At 44.2% G+C, this 18755-nt stretch overlaps 1 protein-coding gene across 1 annotated transcript; it reads left to right on the top strand.

Moving 5' to 3' along the window:
* The first annotated feature begins 1031 nt into the window (after positions 1-1031).
* On the top strand, positions 1032-18708 carry GTF3C5 (general transcription factor IIIC subunit 5). Its single transcript, XM_080990635.1, has 11 exons — positions 1032-1246; positions 2879-3095; positions 4479-4677; positions 10139-10334; positions 11247-11351; positions 13363-13477; positions 13691-13771; positions 15010-15107; positions 15605-15687; positions 16192-16334; positions 17172-18708. Exons 1-11 carry the CDS (start codon positions 1067-1069, stop codon positions 17327-17329), a joined length of 1575 nt encoding a protein of 524 aa, XP_080846761.1. The 5' UTR covers positions 1032-1066; the 3' UTR covers positions 17330-18708.
* Positions 18709-18755: the final 47 nt, after the last annotated feature.

The raw sequence follows: 18755 nt of genomic DNA, 5'->3' as shown, positions 1-18755 counted from the left end.
GAAGTGAATAAACAGACTTAGAAAGGGAACAAATCAACACTCCAATAGAAAGGGCTTCCTGATTACCTTCGATGCCACCTTTTTCCTCTCTCTCCTGCAGAGTAAATGTGCCAACACTATCAGACCCTCAGAAATACTGTATTTGCCAACTCGGCTGCTTTGATATGTGGAACAGGCTCCGTATAATACTCTTTCTGCAGTTGTAAGAAAATTAAAAAAATTAAAAGCTTATGTTTTCCAGATATTTTGTGGATGCAGTTCTGTTGTTGTTGTTTAGTTGTTTAGTTGTGTCTGACTCTTCGTGACCCCATGGACCAGAGCACACCAGGCACTCCTGTCTTTCATTGCCTCTCACAGTTTGGTCAAACTCATGTTAGTAGCTTTGAGAACACTGTCCAACCATCTCGTTCTCTGTTGTCACCTTCTCCTTGCGCCTTTAATCTTTATCTACCCTTAAATGGATCCTGGGAGGTTGGGGGGAAACGGCACAGAAAGCAGCACTTACTTTATGGCACAAAACTAGCACAAAACTTGGGCATTGGTTTGGAGGGGATCATACAAAGTTGGATGTTAGGGTGTCAACTTGTACCCGTGTTATAATAATTTTAAGGTCATATATAAAAATAAATGTTCATAACTGTATATATAAACCACATGTCTGAAGCCCCACAGAAAAGGTCTTTAATCAAAACTAATTTTAAAAATTGATGTCCACTTTTCCTTCTCCTAATCCTCAGAAAAGTAAAGAAAAAAACAAACAAACATTCTTTGCTTCTTGCCAAAGTGGCTTTCTGCACCCTGGCAGCAAAAGAAATACCTTTAGATCCCTTGCTGGATCCACGAACCCAGGAATTAGAAGAGACTCGGGCATCGTGCAGGCTACCATCCCCCCTCCCCCCAAAAAGAACCTCCTACCAAAATGAAAAAGAAAAAATAGAATCTACTGTATATGTATAGGCGGAACCTTTCTTCCCTGGAACCTTCGCGATCGCCACCGTGTTGCTACGCGACGCGGAGGGGAGGACGCTTTTGAAGAGAGCGACTGTGGCGGTTCCTGGCGGGGAAAATGGTCGGGGGAGACAGCGCCGAGGGAGGCGCGGGCTGCTGCTCTGCGGCCGTCGGGGCGGACGCGGCGACTTCAAAGCTGAACCGCGACAAGAGGCTGGTGTGCGTGGAGTACCCAGGCGTTGTGCAGGACGTGGACAAGACGCTGCTGACGCTGGGCGGAGAGGAAGGGGTCTCTAGGGTAAGGATGGGGAGTGGGCGTCCTCTGAAGAATGGCTCTTCCTTCTCCCCGCTCAGGTGTCTGAGAGGCAAAGCTGCCGTGGGGCGCGGGGCGGGGTCTCAAGCCAGCCAGCATTCGGATGCCCCGGCACCCGTGCCTGGTTACATCGGACACTTTGCACGTTCCTTGTGGAACTCTTCTCTCCCAGGGAGTTTTCGTGACAGAGTTCCTCTCTCTCTCTTGCTCAGAGCCTCCAGAGGCAGGGCTGAAAAGTTGGACCCCATGGGAGTTGAGGAGTGCTTTTACTGTTACCACGCACACCATTTCCATTTAGCTCATCATCATCATCAGTTTTTCATCGCCACATCTATATCCTACCTTCCCCCAGGGAGTTCAAGGTGGCATACATGATTCTCCCTCTTCCTGTTATTTCCTCACAACAACTCAGTGAGGGAGGTTGCCCCCTAGGTCAGGATTTGAACCCTTGTCTTCCAAGGACTTAATGGCAGTTTAAAGAAGTGGCAGGTTGGGGATCTTGCTTGTGTATGGCTAATCATAAATGAATATTTTCCAGAAATGTCCCTTGTCTATGTTGAGATATTTCCCCTACGGAAGATCATTCTGCTCGGAAGAGGCTTCTGGCTACCTGAGGCAAGAGGGAGCCTCATACTTAACATCCCCTTCACACCCTCTTTATCTCTCATTTTGAAAAGGAAAGGGTGATCTGAATTGCTGTTCTGCGTGGTGGGGGTGATTGTGGAAAGGGGGGTGAGCCATTCAGGGTTGCCGTACATCTGGATTTTCCTGGCCATATACAGAATATAGCAGTCAGCAGCAGTGTCCGACCAGGAAACTCCAGATGTATGTCAGCCCATAGCATACAGCCCAGCAACTTTGGCAAAAAAATTAAATCACATCTCAACAACTTTTCCAAATACAGTGGTACCTCTGAATGCGAACGGGATCCGTTCCGGAGCCCTGTTCGCATCCTGAAGCGAATGCAACCCGCGCCTGTGCAGGTCACGATTCGCCGCTTCCACGCATGCGTGTGATGTCATTTTGAGTGTCTGTGCATGCGTGAGCGGCGAAACCCGGAAGTAACGCACTCCGTTACTTCCAGGTTGCCACGGAGTGTAACCTAAAAGCGCTCAACCTGAAGCACATTTAACTCGAGGTATGACTGTACAGTGGTACCTCTGGTTGCGAACAGGATCCGTGTGACGTCATTTTGCGCGTCTGCGCATGCGTGAGTGACGAAACCTGGAAGTAACCGTTTCCGGTACTTCCAGGTCGCCGCGGGACTTAACCTGAAAGAACGTAACATGAAGCGGACGTAACCAGAGGTACCACTGTAAAGCTCAATTACTTTTCTGTCTGGATTTTAACTGTTTGAAATATGACAACCCTACATTGTAGGGGTTGGATTATATCCAACTCAGGGTGAGAAACTACTGGCCCCTGGGGGTCAGCTTGTTGTGCATTTGGTCCACAGCTTCACTTCAGCCCAGCCCACCCTCTCTTGTCTGAGAGCCCCCAGCCTGCTGCATTACCATGCTGGTTTGGGAGGAAGCAAAACCTAATTTTCCCTCACTCATGTGCTGGCAGAATGACCTAGCCTTTATTTACGTTATTGGTTGTGTGCATACTTTTCAGATCTACACTGACCCCAGCCGAAGACTCGAGCTCTACTTCCGCCCCAAGGACCCCTACTGCCACCCTGTGTGTGCCAACCGCTTCCCGACATCTTCCATGTTGCTGAAAGTTAAAAAGAAAATGAGGAGGAAACGGACAGAAGCAGGGGATTTTGAGGAAGATGTCAGTTTTGAAGTAGACGTTCTTGGCATTGTTACCACAGTTTATAAGTTTCAAGGTAATGATTCCTTTCTCTAAGGCAGGGATGAGGAACCTGTGTGGTCCTCCAGATGCATGGCGAGAGGACCAGGGACGATGAATGTTGTACCTCAACATTTGGAGGACCTCACCCCCTTTGCAGTAAGGAAAGATTTGCCTCCATCATAAGACTCTGTAAATTTCAGTTCAGCCCTACTTCCTTGCCTCAGGGATTCTCACTGGTTGTGCTGTCTGGTGGCACCAAGGAGACCCCATGAATACGATGGGGGAGGGCCTGCCTGAATAAACCAGGGATTTCTTCAGTAAACACACCATTGTGATCAGAACAACAGCCTCTTGGGATCTCACAAAAGTAGAATCCACAGTCTTATAAATTACACAGGCTTATATAGAGGCATTGGGATGCGGGTGACGCTGTGGGTTAAACCACAGTGCCTAGGACCTGCCGATCGCAAGGTCGGCGGTTCAAATCCCCGCGGTGGGGTGAGCTCCTGTCGTTCGGTCCCAGCTCCTGCCCACCTAGCAGTTCGAAAGCACCCCAAAGTGCAAGTAGATAAATAGGGACCGCTATCCAATGGAAAGGTAAACGGCGTTTCCGTGTGCTGCGTTGGTTCACCAGCTGCGGCTTAGTCACGCTGGCTACGTGACCTGGAAGCTGTCTCCGGACAAGCGCCGGCTCTCGGCCTCTTGAGCGAGATGAGCGCGCAATCCTAGAGTCGGTCATGACTGGCCCTGATGGGCAGGGGTACCTTTACCTTTATATAGAGGCATTATCTCTACTTAGCTATACACAGATGTAGAAATAAGGCTACACTCTCAGAGGAAAACCATGGAGTAGACAGGATGTCTACTCTCTATCAAGCTGACTCAATGCTGAGGTTTTTTCCTGCACATTCTTGACACATTCTTAATAAAACAATACACTTCCACACACTATTTCACAGTTTTTACATCTCTTCACATGTAGGCTTTCTGTCAAAGCATATGGTATAATTTTTGCTACACCAGGCACCATGTTATTTCTGATTGCATGTCCAAAACATTTTGAATGTGATTGCATTGTGCAAATCTCCGCAAGTTGCCACTTTGAGAGCTTCTTGGGTTGCTACAAAGCAGAATCCCCAGTATCTCCAGATAGGACTGAAAGAGAGTCCTTCCTGAAAAACCAGAAAGTGGTTTCCAGTCAATGTAGACAATACTGAGGTAGATGGACCAGTGGTCAGACTCAGTATAAGGCAGTATGTCCTGAAGAATGTTAGTATTCAAGCGTTTTAAAGAAATTAATAGATGTTGATTTGGTACTGAATGAGATGCCTGCTTCTTTTGTGCAAGTTCACTAAGTAGTGCAGTGAGGGAACAATCTGTTGTGGTGATCTGCACACTTTTGCCTCCTTCTCTCCAGGTATGTCTGATTTCCAGTATTTGGCAGTGCACTCTGGACCAGATGGCAAACAGACCTCCATGTATGACAAAGTCCTGATGCTCAAGCCAGAGAAAGAGGAGTTCTTCCTGAGTCACCTTCCGCTTTATATCCCTCCACCCATTTTCTCACGCTTGGACACTCCTGTGGACTATTACTATCGACCAGAAACGCAACATAGGTCAGTGTCCTCTTAGGTAAAGGTAAGGGGTAAAGGGACCCCTGACTGTTAAGTCCAGTTGCAGACGACTCTGGGGTTGTGGCACTCATATCGCTTTACTGGCCTAGGGAGCCGGCGTTTGTCCGCAGACAGTTTTTCGGGGTCATGTGGCCAGCATAATTAAGCCGCTTCTGGAGAAACCAGAGCAGCACACGGAAACGCCGTTTACCTTCCCGCCGGAGAGGTAGCTATTTATCTACTTGCACTTTGACATGGTTTCGAACTGCTAGGTGGGCAGGAGCTGGAACCGAACAACGGAAGCTCACCCCATCACAGAGATTCGAACCGCCGACCTTCTTTTGTAGGTGATGGCAAATCCACCTGCTGAGCAATGGTCTCTGCTGTGGCAGGATTAATATATGTACCAGCTACTATGTTGGCTGAATATAGTTGCAGTTTAGGGTTGGACTTGGACGGTAGGGGGAAAAACCTCTGGTCCTCAGGCCAAACATAGCCTTCTTGGCACCCATATCCAGCCAACTAGCTTATTGAGCTCTGTCCTCTCCACAACATCTGGAGGGCAACCCTTGATCTAAGAAGTGGTATTCCCCTCTTAAGGGAACTCCTATTCTTTTTTTGGGGGGCAACAAACAGCTTTTTTCATGTTCAATAGTACAATATAACCATATTGGAACCAAATAAAAATAAATAGTGTCTTATGCAGTGTAGGTCCAGAGTATAAAAAAGGAAGCTCTATGGGAGATTGACAAAGGGATACACACACTGTTTCCATTGTCCCCTGTACAAATTAAAGAAGATATAGAATAATAATGGATATCTTCACATAAAAGTCATATTCAGCTGGCCCAAGTTCTGCAAAAGGCTGCCTGTTCCTGTTTATTATAAAGATTCACCAGATGGCTGCAAAGTCTTTAGGCTCCACTTCATCTTTCCAGACTCTCAGATGGTGTTTTCGTTTTTCAGAGGCAGCAAAATTAAGAACTTCTTAAAACTATCTGTCCAGAGTGATATTGGTTACATTCTTCCACTCTTGTTCAGCTGCCAAGCATGCTGCAACCAGCAGGCCCTGTCCTCCTTTAGATTTGGCCCTGCCCACCACTGCCTAGCATGTAGTCCCTAGAATGCTACTCACATAGATCAAAAGAGTGCCCCGCACCTGTTGTACCTGGGAGCAACCTTCGATACACCCAGAAGTCTCTAGTTGACTGTAGTGGCTATTGGTTCTGACAGCTGCAACAGGCACCTGTAGAGAGCCCCTATCCACCCTTCTTGGTACCTCTCCTGGCTTGCTTACCTGCCCAATGCATCACCTGACTTCTTCTGGCAGCAGGGAGGAACAACAAAGTCAGAGTGACTTCTGTGTTCCTCTCTGCTTCTAGGTTAAATCAACATGTGCTTGTTGCAGCTGTCAGAACTGATAGTTGCTACAGACATGCAGAGGCTTTTGGATATGTGGCATTGAGGTATGAACCCAGCTCTCATTTCACTTGGGTTTGCATGCACAAAGGAGTTGAAACAAGGTATTGGAGAGTGAAATACATACTTCTCTTTGATGTCCATGTGTTCCTTAGATATTCATCAGTGCAGCTCAGATCCCAGGGTTGGGGCAGCCACATTGTTGACATTTGACAAGAGGTGGCTGTGCTTTCCAATTCATTAGAGGTAACATTTGGAACACTTCTCATGCTAACACCTTTGATTTTTCTCACTGTTATTCTTCATAGCTCACTTTGCTATAAAGTATCTGAAAGCAATTTAACAATAAAAGCATCAATAATCAAAACAATTTCTAATATAAAAACAGTTAAAAACAATTTTGTATAAAAACAGTTAAAGCGATGATTGCTTTTTGTGATTTTTATTGCAATAAATAATACCTACAACATACATAAAAATGTTACCTTGGTTTCCCCTTTCACAATAAGGAGAACATATGGTTGGACACTGTCATTACATTTCCCCTTCCTGTGTTAAATAAAAAGTGCCTTTAGCTGTAAAAGCCAGTTATTATCTGGCTGTCATCCTTCCCTGGCTGTTATATAACTTGCCAGTTTCAGCTATCTGTCAGGTAATTTCCAAACAGCCTTGAAAAATAGGAGCAGTAGTCTTCCCACCCAGCCTGCTCTCAGATGAACCATGACTGCATGTAGAAGATTTCAGATAAATTCAAGATTGCAAAGCTCAACTTCCCCCTCTTTAAATAAGGTTAATTCATGATAACAAGATTCCCATTATTAGGTCCCTCCAGACTCCCCACAAACTGACAAAAAAAGGAGAATCTATTTAGCCTCATATCCACTATACATTTAAATAGTTTCTGGTTTAACAATCAGTCCTCCTTCCTAGGGAACTGTGAGGATTTCTCCTCCAGTATCTGTTTTGAACCCATTTCAAGGGCTGTATTATGGGAAGGGATATAAATAGGCAGGACTAAGTGGCTCGTGATCTGATCCAGCAAGGTACTTATTTGCCTTAACTAGCTGAATGAATGAATTATGGTAATAAACCAATAAAATTTAGGGTAGGCAGAATAAGGCTGCAATCCTATGTACACTTCCTGGGAGTAAGCCCCACGAACACAGTGGGTGATAAAAGTAGATCCACTGAAATTAATGGACATCTGTAAATAACTTTCAAAGTGAGTTCCCTTCTAAAGAGGGGATTGGTCCACAGCCTCGACCATTGGGTTGAGTTTATTTCATACTCTTATGTCATGTTCCCATTGGCCTTTGATTTTGGTGAGGGGCCTGTAGTGTTTTGGAGTAGTATTTTATATGTTGCCGATACCGTCCCTTTGCTGTGTCCCTCTGTTGACAATCGCCTAGTGGTTGCTGACTTGATTTCTGGGTTGTTTAAGAATGCATGTAGTTGATGATAGGTCAGTCAGGATATTTGGTTGTCCATTAGTTTGTTCGGTATTTCTTGTGACGGTTGCCTTGTGGGGTTGCCTAGTCTTTTAGGCGGTATAGCCTTTTAGGCTTGCCATACCTTTACTTGAAAGCTTTGTGATGCATGGTGGAACTGTGGGTGGTAGGCTAGGGGGATTAACAGGGATAGGGCAGGGAACAATGCTGAAGACTTGGAGTAGATTTTTTAAGGGTTTATAGGAAGTTGGGGCCAAATTTCAAATCTCTCGTTTCCTCTTATTCAGTCTTCGTTTCTGGTGCTTTTTGGCATGGCACCTTTGGGCCCAGGTTACATTGAGCAGTGTGGAAGAGTCTCTTCATAATTTGTGTTGAAGAAATATAGCTCTAACTTTTCAGTAATACAAGGGAAGAAAAATATCAAGTTTTAGTGGGTCTACTGGGTAGAGTTATTAATAAAGGAAGAATCAAACTCTCTAGGCAACCTGAACAAATTACAGTATAAAAGACCAACAGATTCTCTCCAGTTCTTTAATGACAAAATCCAACATTAAATAGAGTCTTATTAAACTGGCCTGCTGCCTTACTAAAGAAGTTGAAATTCAAGAGGCCCCCATCCATGTTAGCATTCCACCATGTCCTGAAGGCAAGTGTTCTGCTGAACAGAACTTGTGATTTTATTTCTCAAACTGGTTTTTGTTACTGTTTTAGTTGTTAAGCTTTTTATTGTTTGTATGGTTGTACATCTTAATTAAGGATGTTTTAATGACCCAATGGATTTATTGTTGTGTAAGAATTTTTTTTATGGCCTCAGAGCTTTGTCTAAATGGATACAACAGTCTTCTTGATATTAACAAGGTCTGTGTCCATTTTCTCAGTTCAAGGGAGTTTGGAGTTTTTTTAGGAGTGAAGCAGCTCAGACCAAGCTTTTATGGGAGCTGAAGGCTCAACCCATTCCTGGCTGTCAGGCAGGCTCTGATCCAGGCATGTGCTTACATGTACTTCCCCCTACTTTCGAGTGACCACTCATGGAACTAGCTATCACTTAAGTTCCTGTCTGCCTCACTTCCTCTGTTACTGTGGCCAAGTGGTCAAGGCAGGGTGTGGGTTCTGAGAGCTATGTGAGAATCCAGGCAACTAGCGTGGGAGCCTCCAGTCCTGGGGCATAGATATAAAGATCTATTGGCTCTTCAGTACTACTGATCATATGGAGATCCTTTGAAGTGGGGTCTGTGTGTCTCTGACCCCTGCTCTTCCTCTGAGGAGGTCATAAGTTCCAGATCTGGGAAGGGCTGAGTTCTGAGTCTCATCAACACATGGCAGCTCCATGCTCACCATCCTGAGTTCCACAATTGAAGACACCAGTGTGATATAGAGCTTAGAGTGCTGGACTAGGGTTTTGGAGACCAGGGTGCAAGTACCTTGGGCAAAAAAAATGAGAGGCACAAATACAAAATGGGTGACACCTGGCTTGAGAGCAGTACATGTGAAAAGGATCTAGGAGTCTTGGTTGACCACAAACTTGACATGAGCCAACAGTGTGACGCGGCAGCTAAAAAAGCCAATGCAATTCTGGGCTGCATCAATAGGAGTATAGCATCTAGATCAAGGGAAGTAATAGTGCCACTGTATTCTGCTCTGGTCAGACCTCACCTGGAGTACTGTGTCCAGTTCTGGGCACCACAGTTCAAGAAGGACACTGACCAACTGGAACGTGTCCAGAGGAGGGCAACCAAAATGGTCAAAGGCCTGGAAATGATGCCTTATGAGGAACGGCTAAGGGAGCTGGGCATGTTTAGCCTGGAGCAGAGGAGGTTAAGGGGTGATATGATAGCCATGTTCAAATATATAAAAGGATGTCACATAGAGGAGGGAGAAAGGTTGTTTTCTGCTGCTCCAGAGAAGCAGACACGGAGCAATGGATCCAAACTACAAGAAAGAAGATTCCACCTAAACATTAGGAAGAACTTCCTGACAGTAAGAGCTGTTTGACAGTGGAATTTGCTGCCAAGGAGTGTGGTGGAGTCTCCTTCTTTGGAGGTCTTTAAGCAGAGGCTTGACAACCATATGTCAGGAGTGCTCTGATGGTGTTCCTGCTTGGCAGGGGGTTGGACTCGATGGCCCTTGTGGTCTCTTACAACTCTAAGATTCTATGATTCTACCTGCTCAGCCATAAAACTCCCTGCGTGACCTTGGGTCAGTCATTCACTCTCTGTCTAACTTACCTCGCAGGGTTGTTGTGAGGATAAAATGGAGAGGTGGTAGAAGTGTGTACACCACCTTAAGCTCCTTGGAGAGATGGTGGAATATAAATATAATAATAAAACAAATAAATATAAATGCAGGCAATCAACCCACCACTTAGCAAAATTCATGTCTTTTTAATGAACAGATTCATGGTTGCCTCTTCAGAAATTCTCTGTTCAGATAGCAGTTTAAAAGGGGGCATTAGAAAAGAAAAATAGAAAGAAAATTACCTTTTTTTCAAATTTTTTAAATTTGAGTTGTCATAAACAAAAAAGCAAGCATTATCCAAATTTCACACAACTGCGTTGAATGGGATTCATTTTTGTAATTTCTGTTTCCCTCCCCTGCAGGGAAGGATATCAGAACCCCACGTTGTCCAGCGAAAACCTGATAGGTCTCAGCCGGGCCCGTCGGCCCCACAACGCCATCTTTATCAACTTTGAGGATGAGGAGATCCCCATGAAGCCTTTGGACGCTGCAGAGCAGACCTGGAGGAGAGTTTGCAGCAATGCAGTGGATCACAAAGCAGAAGAGGAACTGAGGAAGGTAGACACACCTTTTGGGGTCTGGTCACACACTGAAAGACATGTTTGGAAACTTGGGACATCGGAGCCAGGGTTGCCTGGAACTCCCTGTTGAGAGTACCTTACTTGGTTGAGAGGCAAATCTTTTACCCCCATTTTCAATAATTTTATTTGTATAGCATGTACAGAACATTTATAAAAAGGGCATCAGGACAGAAAAGTATATTCTGTAGAAAAGCCATACGAATCCCTAACAACACCAAATCACCAAAAAACGAGACTACGGCATGAAAAGAAAAAGTTTGAAGGGCCCCAAGGAGGAGACAAAGGGCCAGATCAGTCCAGCAATTCTTTCAAATAAAGTCATACTTGGCTGGAACGAGGCAATCCATTGTATGAGTCAAGAAAGGCCCCCATATTAGGACATGGCTCTTCCTGAATGCTTGGCATATTGGCATCGAGTGCAAAGAATTGCCAAGGTAGACAAATATGAAAGTGTTTGCTGTCCTTTCTTGACCTATGTTAATAAGGACTGGGCCTTGCTACAAGCTCTGCAGGCTCAGATTGCTTTGTAGGAAGCGTATTCACAATTTTCACACGCATGATGTCTTTATGGTGAGACAAGGCAAAGCTGAAAATGTTAGTAACAATTTACTTTACTGTATGTGGAAAACACTCTATTTTTGTATAGAATGCCTGTGGAACCTGATTTGTTATTAATGGTTTTTTTGTTATTATTATTTAATGCACTGTTATTATCCAAGTGGAACACTCACACACACCTCCCGATCTGGTGCAGCCAGAAATCTTGGCAGCTTTAAGTTCATGAATTAACTTTTCCAAGGAAACAATGAACAGAGTCTTTTGATACTTCACATCCTTCCAGCTTTGGGTTATAGTTAGACCCTTTCTTGTATGTGTTTCTGTTTTGTAGCTGTTTGAGGTCCGCCCAGTCTGGTCTCGTAATGCTGTGAAAGCCAATATAAGCATCCACCCTGACAAGCTCAAGTTCCTTCTGCCTTACTTAGCTTACTACATGGTGAGTGCATTATGTTTCGTGTGTGTGTGTGTGTGTGTGTGTGTGTGTTGCTTTCTTAAAAAGAGTTCCCAACAGCTCATATAGTGACAATAGATTGAAATGTTCACTATTTAGTAAATGCAGTAGTGATCAAATGTAGTTGCCAGAAAGCATGCAGCTGGGAAGAATTTTTTTTGGCCGGGGGGGGGGCACTCAGTAATATATTCCAGAATGTAAAAAAATTGTTGGCCTTCTTAGGCAACTTATATCAGAGGCAGGGAACCTTTTTCAGCCCAGGGGTCGCTTTAGCTCACAGGCAGCTCTTTAGGAGCCACGTCCCAGTGCTGGGCAGGGCAGGGCCTGAGGCAAAGAGGTGTGGCCAGTGGCAAAAGTCAGTGGGAGTTGCTGGGAACTGTAGGACAGGAGAATACTCTTGTGCTCTGGTCCTGCTTGTGGTTTTCAGACAGGCATCTCGTCGGCCATTGCAAGAACAGAATGTTGGACTAGATGGGCCATTTGCCGGATCCAGCAGGGCACCTCTTATGTTCTCATGTTCAGTGGGTGTTACTCTTGCCCTTGTACAATAGGCTGCATTCCAACCATGCAAAAGCCCCTGGTTTCTACACATACAGACATACCTTTCTCCTTCCAGATATATAAGAACCATTGCCACAGTTCAGGGATACAGTCCAATCTAGCAAAAGCACTTGAGGGATGTGTGGCATGAGGGGAGGCATGACCTGGGAAGCGTCCTGTGGGCTGGGTAGAGAGGACTGAAGGTGTGCATTCGGGGCTTGAGCTTGAGGTTCCCCACCTGTGATTCATCCAAGTTTCCAAAGCACATGTTAAATTGTCTCCATCTTGGCAGTGCTCCATTCCTGAAAGCTCCAATTTTTTTATTGGGGTATTGTCATTTCCCCCCTATTTTGTGATTGACAAGAAAGCAATCATTCAAAGCAGAAGAGAAGAGAGAAGGGAGAGGAGTCGGTGGAAGAAGATTGGAAAAAGTTTAAAGACTATTTACAGAAATATTGTAAAATTAATGAATGTTAGAATGATGTTGGATAGAAACTAAATGGTTTCTAGCTGTAATGTTATAAGGGAATATGAAAAAATGGACTATTAATAGGTAAAAATCTAATGTTACAATACTTTAAGATTGAAGATTAGGATAAACAAAGAGGGGAGGGATTTGCTGAACTAACAAACTGAATTGGAATACAGAAAAGGGTGGCGTGAGGAGGTCCGGGAAATAAGCAAATGAAAGATAAGTGATTGAAAGACTGAATTGTTTTTAACTATTTTTATTTTGTATTTTTCTTTTTTCTTTTTTCTATTTTGTAATATTTTGAAAATCTTAATAAATATCTTTTAAAAAAAAACAAAAACAAAGCATTTATATCCTTCTCTTTACTTAATGGTCTCAGAGCAGATAACAAGTAAACAGAGCACAAACAGCGTAATACAAACAGCATGCGGTTTAAAAGAAATAGGAATCAAAAGTTTTTTTAAAAATTGTATTATTTATTTATTCAGTTTCTATCCTGCCCACCCTCTCAAAGGAGCCCAGGACAGTAGTTTCTTTATTCAGCACTCATAAAATTGCCCACAGACCCCCTCTGCTGTGGTGCAAGAGTTAGTGTTCTGGGAAGTTTTGAAATAACTTTGAAATAAAGTTTTGAAATGGGACATTTTTCTCCACTCTCTAGAAGTAAAATCTAGATGGCGGCAATGACAGGGGCCAGCCATAAATGGCTTTTCTGTGCACAATTTCCTTTCCTTCCCATTTTCCTAAACCTAAAAATCTAAAGCTTTGCTGCCACCAACACTTTTAAAGGTCTTGACAGCAGCAAAATCGTGGTACATTTTTTTGCAGCTGTTGTTAAAATGATTGTGGTGTTGTGATGTTTTTTAATCTGAGAGTGCTTTTTAATAAAAAGGTTATTTCAGTCCTATGTTTGGATGTAAGATTTAAAAAAAAAAGCATCAAAACCAGAGCCTCACATTCTTGTAATTCTGTGTGCCCCTGTAGCTAACCGGACCCTGGAGGAGCCTGTGGGTCCGCTTTGGTTATGATCCCAGGGAACACCCAGAAGCAAAGTTCTACCAGGTCCTGGATTTCAGAATTCGCTGTGGAATGAAATACGGTAAAAATGGAAGCAGGCCATCAGAATACTGTTGTACTCTTTACTATCAGTGCCTTTTGGGTGGGCGGCAGAGGAAAGGTCTAGGCTACAAAAGGACCAAGCAGCCAAATATATATATCTATTTAAAATTCCTGGTATAATTTGTTTCTCTTTGAGAGGTGCTCTTCTCCATCATCTCTTCTGCCTCCACAGACGTGTTTTATTTTCCCCCAGGGTACGCCCCTAATGACATGCCGGTGAAAGCTAAACGCAGCACCTACAACTACAGCCTGCCCATCACCGTGAAAAAACCAGGTATGTGGTACAGGCAAGAGGGTGGGTAGATATTTCTTTATCTTGTTTAGTGAATTAAACAATTGTGATTTCTTCCATCAATTCGCAGGGGTGTCCTTTGTGGCTCTCTCTGATCCTGGTACAATTTTTCAATGAGATGAACCTCCCTTTTGGGGCTCCTGAGCAGATGCCTGCTGAAAACAGGGCTTGCTGTCATCACTGATTGCAAGTCCTGCTTTCAGCAGGGATCTTTTCAGATGCGGCTTGAAATTAAAGCCGGGGTTGCAAAGGAAGGAAGGAATTTCACTCTCAGTTCTTCCTTTGAAGTTGAATCACCTGACATCATATGACACCAGGTGATTGACAGGTAGGTGGCTTCATCTGCCTGTCAAAAGTGGCCTCTGGTGAGTGAGCCAGTTCATCAGCCTTTGTGAGATACTTGCCTCTCAAATGCTGACGTCTGTGCTGTGTGGTAGACCACATGCTCTGCACGCAGGAGACCCCACTATCAATCCCCACTCTGTCCAGGTTGGGCTGGAAAACTGCCCTGTCTGAAATCCCAGGGAGCTGCTGCCAGTCTGCAGACAGTACTGAGGCAGATGGATCTGTGGTCTGTCTTGATAGAAGGCAGCTTCATATATTCCTTTGCCAGTTGCACACAGAACCAGTAGTTACCAGGTGTGCAGGGCATTTATTATTTATTATTATAAAACAGGATCAACAGGTTGTCATGTTGTAGTTTGTTCTTCCATCCTTGGTGTCAGTCAAGAAAAAGTGGATAGAGAGAAGTTAAATTTCCCCCTTTCATAATACTAAAACTTGGGTACCATCCAACGAAGCTGAATCTTGACAGGTTCTGGGCAGACAAAAGAAAGTAATTTTTCACACAGTACATAGTTTGAGTGTGTAATTCTCTCCAGCAAGATGTAGTGGTGGCCAACAACTTGGATGACTTTAAAAGAAAATTTGACAAGTTCATGGAGGAATAAAGCTAATCAATGGCTGCTAGTCATTATGGCTATGTTCTTTCTCCACTGTCAGAGGCAATATGCCTCTGAATGCCAGTTGCTAGGAATCACAGGTAGAGAAAGTTGCTGTTGCAATCATGTCCTGCTTTGGGGCTTCCTAGAAGAGGCTTTTGGTCAGCCACTGTGAGAACAGGATGCTGGACTAGATGGGCCTTTGCCCTGATCCAGCAGCCAGGCTCTTAAGTTGCTGTGCAACATGTGATTTGGGGACTCTCTTCCTGCCCTTTGCAGCAAGCCATGTAGTTGGCATCCAGGACCTTAAGCAAGGACTGAGCACCTCTGGGATGTCCAGTCCACGGAAATCTGCTTTCAGCAAGTATAAACTTAAAGTAGGTATTTGACTTCCTCCTTGTTTTTCCTCCTGACTTCACCCTTTTTTCCTCTTGTGGCGTACTAGGAAGATCTGTCTCCAGACACATTGTCTCCTCTGGGGAAATACAGATTTAGTCACGTGAAAGAAATGGGTAGCAGCTTAAAGGCAAAATGCCCAATAGTATAAATTCATCCTCCTGTCACTGTGTAGGTGGGAATCCTTGGGGTTGATGCAAGGGAGACCCAGTTACCCTGTTCAAGTTCAGAGGGCTGCTCTGGGAAATGGAAATGTGGCGGTTTGGGGAGGAAGAGATTGAATATAACAACCATGATGACTCTTTGTGGGTTCTGTATTGGAGAAGAGGAGGAAGTTGGGGTGACAATCTGACTTTGGAGGAGCTAAGGGTTTTCTCCAAGTCAAGTCAGCAACAGAGGGCCCCGTTGTGGGAACATTTTTACTTTCAGTTCCATTGTCTTTTGGTGTCTTCAATCCCTCTGCTTCTTCCTCTCTCAGGATTCAATTTACATCTTCCGAGAAGGTTCCCTGCCTCCTTATCGACAGATGTTCTACCAGCTTTGTGACCTGAATGTGGAATGGTACTTGTGCTTGATCAAAAGGGGCTCTAAAGTAACTTGGGGGGGGGGCAATTTATGTCTGTGTTCATGCATGTCTTTTGTATGTCTGTCTGAACCTCAAAGGTATGCTCCCCGCTGTGGTTGCCCTGCAAGCAAAACCTGATCTGAATTTTTCCATGGGTACCCTTGCAGTAATGGAAAATTCAGCTTCCTGTAGGGAGAGGAGAAGGCTTGCACTCCTTAAACATTGAACCTTCAGGAGAGAGTACCTTTGTTTCCCCTTCTTAGGCAGTTCCCAGCATTCCTTTGAAACAGGAACCCACAATTACCAGGGACCAGGGTTTTAAAAATCTACATTTGATGGGTTTGTTGGTTCTTCCACTGATGATTTGACACATCCAGACTCTGAGTCTTTTTGTCCTCAGTTTATTTTTTGAGACCAGGGTCAACCTTCACAAGGGAATCAGACCTAATTTGTTCAGTCCTTTTGGGGGAAGAGAGAATCTGAGACTAGTCTCTGTTCAGCTTGCAGAAGATCATTCGCCGGAATGATGGCATGGAGATGGTGTGTACAGAGAGGGACGGCTGGTGTCTTCCCAAGACCAGTGATGACTTGCGGGATACCATGTCTCTGATGATAAAGCAGATCATCCGCTCCAAAAGGCCTGGTAATATACTATTAATCAAGGGAGGTCAGAACCTGGCAATGAATCCAGGTTTTTACAAATGTTAACCTGACCTGGGACAGCTTGTGTGGCTCTTCTAAGAAAGCTCCTGCCGCTTGCAGCTTGAATTACTTGTATTGGATTTTTTATTTTTTTAAAGTATGATTAGGGATGTCTTTTCAATATATTGAAAACATATAGTCCTCCACCCAAGTTCATTTTATTAATGTAGCTTAGGCTTATAAAAATCAATCCATTTTATTGACTGAAATTCATTGCTAGGTGACCTTGGGCTGGTTACCAAAGCTCATGTCTCCACTGTCAGCATGATGCCTCCGAGTGCCAGTTGCTGTGAATCACAGGTGCAGAGAGTGCCGTTGTGCCTAGATGCTGCTTGTGGGCTTCCTAAAAGAGGCACTTGGTTGGCCATTGTGAGAAAGAGAGTCCTGGACTAGATCAGCCTTTAGTTCTCTCAGCTTAATCCCTGTCACACATTGGTTGTCTTAGGATAATAGACACCTTGCGCTCCTTGGAGGAGAAGCAGGATATAAATTTGAATAATAACAATACATAATCAATTAAGATTTACTAAATCAACTAACAACCCTAGATACGCATATTTGTTGGAGGGAGAAATAACTGCTTTTGGAATTACAATGGAAATCAGTTTCTTCCTGCCACTGCTGGCTCTCTGTTTCCTTCAGAGGGGACCCCTGAGGGAGTAATTCTGACTGACCTTTGGCTACCCTGCCCCTTTTGCCCCAGTGGAATTCCTCAGCCATCCCTCCACTCATCCATCCCTGACATTATCTTCATCCCTTTCCCCATCTTTTGCTCCAGCTCTGTTCACAAGCACTTCGAACACAGAAGAGGGCAAAGAGCAGCTGGCGTTCGAGTCCGGAGAGGAAGAGGAGGAGGAGGAGGAAGAGGAGGAGTTCAAAGAACCATCTGATGGGAGTGAGAATGAGATGGAGACAGAGATTCTGGACTATGTGTGATGCACCAGAACTGGCACTGTGGACCTATTCCTGGCGAGGACCTTTGCTTCTCTTGTCCCTACAGGCAAGACAGGAAGCCAGGCCTAATGAGACAAGAACCCATCCATGTCTCTTCTACTCATCTTTGGGTTCTGTTCTTTACAGACACCTATGTGTGCCTTTTTGATACTGATTTGGGGGTGAAGATTGTGATGAGTAAGGCTGCTTATCCTTGAGCTCTGCAGACATGGCAAATGTGCAAGTAATGGGGCTGGAGATACCTTATCCCGAGAGGTTTTGCTAAGTATTCCTCTAATGAAGGCTTAGCTAATTGGTTAACACACAAGCCTGGTACACCTTCATCTTGGCATTGGTTAGCATCTCATTCTCCCATATCCTTTAGGAGAGGCAAGCCATTGCTGTAGCCACCTTACTAATACACCTGTCCAGCTCTACCACCTCAGACGTGTGGTCACCAGGGCTGGTGCATGGAGTGCTGGTGATGTCCTGACCTAAGATTTTAGTCTTTTGTCAGGCTGATGATGAAGCCAAACTCCATACAGTCTTGGGCAAAATGTTTGATGAGTTTCTGTGGAGTTTCTTTGGAGTGTGCTGTCAAGGCTGTGTCATCTATGAACAATATATATTGGATAAGAACTTGCCACACTTCTGCCTTGGCCTGGAGATGTGCCAGGTTGAACGGACTCCCACCACTCCTTGAATGGACACACAGCACACACTGTCTTCAGTCAAACTGAAGGCATATGAGAACAACAGGTTGAAGACTATGCCAAAGAGACTCCTTAGTGTAGTGATAAAGCTGGATATCAAATCCAAACTCCTCTTCTTCTCTTGTGGACTTTTGGTGGGCATCTTACCTTTTCAGTTGATGAGGTCAAAGGCCTGAAGTCCAAATACCTGACCAGGAGCCCTTGTGACTGTGCATAGATTAAGTTTGAGTAATAGTAGTTTTTCCTCTTATGTTGCCAATGAAAGAGTATAAAGCATTCGTATACTGATGAACGTGTGAGTGGGGTTCAAAGTGAAGATAATGATTTATGTTTGAATTAAATTTAGATCAACCAAATTGAGTCAAATGCTGATCAGAGGAATTGTTCATTTTCTGGAATACTGGCATATGCTATGAAATTAAGCCACATTGGGGTAAAGCCATCTTTTTTGATCTGTCCATCTGTCAACTGTAGTTTATTTGTAACTCTCTCAAGGAGGATTGTTTCCCAACCGTGTTTTGTACCAATGGTCTGTCATCGTGCCAGAAAGCTCTTTCCAGTGTCTGGTTATGTTGCATCTCACTGCTTGTAATAAATGGCTTGCTAATTCTATATTATGTAAATTCAGATGATCATGTAATATATTTAATAAAACTAATTCTCATTTGACTTCCAATTGTTAATTAATTCTAGAAGGGCTGGATTTTTGTACATTT

This window comes from Podarcis pityusensis (genome assembly GCF_964106645.2).
Source record: "Podarcis pityusensis genome assembly, chromosome: Z".
Taxonomy (NCBI): Eukaryota; Metazoa; Chordata; class Lepidosauria; order Squamata; family Lacertidae; genus Podarcis; species Podarcis pityusensis.
The sequence above is the reverse complement of the archived record's forward strand: the minus strand, read 5'-3'. Positions and strand labels throughout refer to the sequence as shown.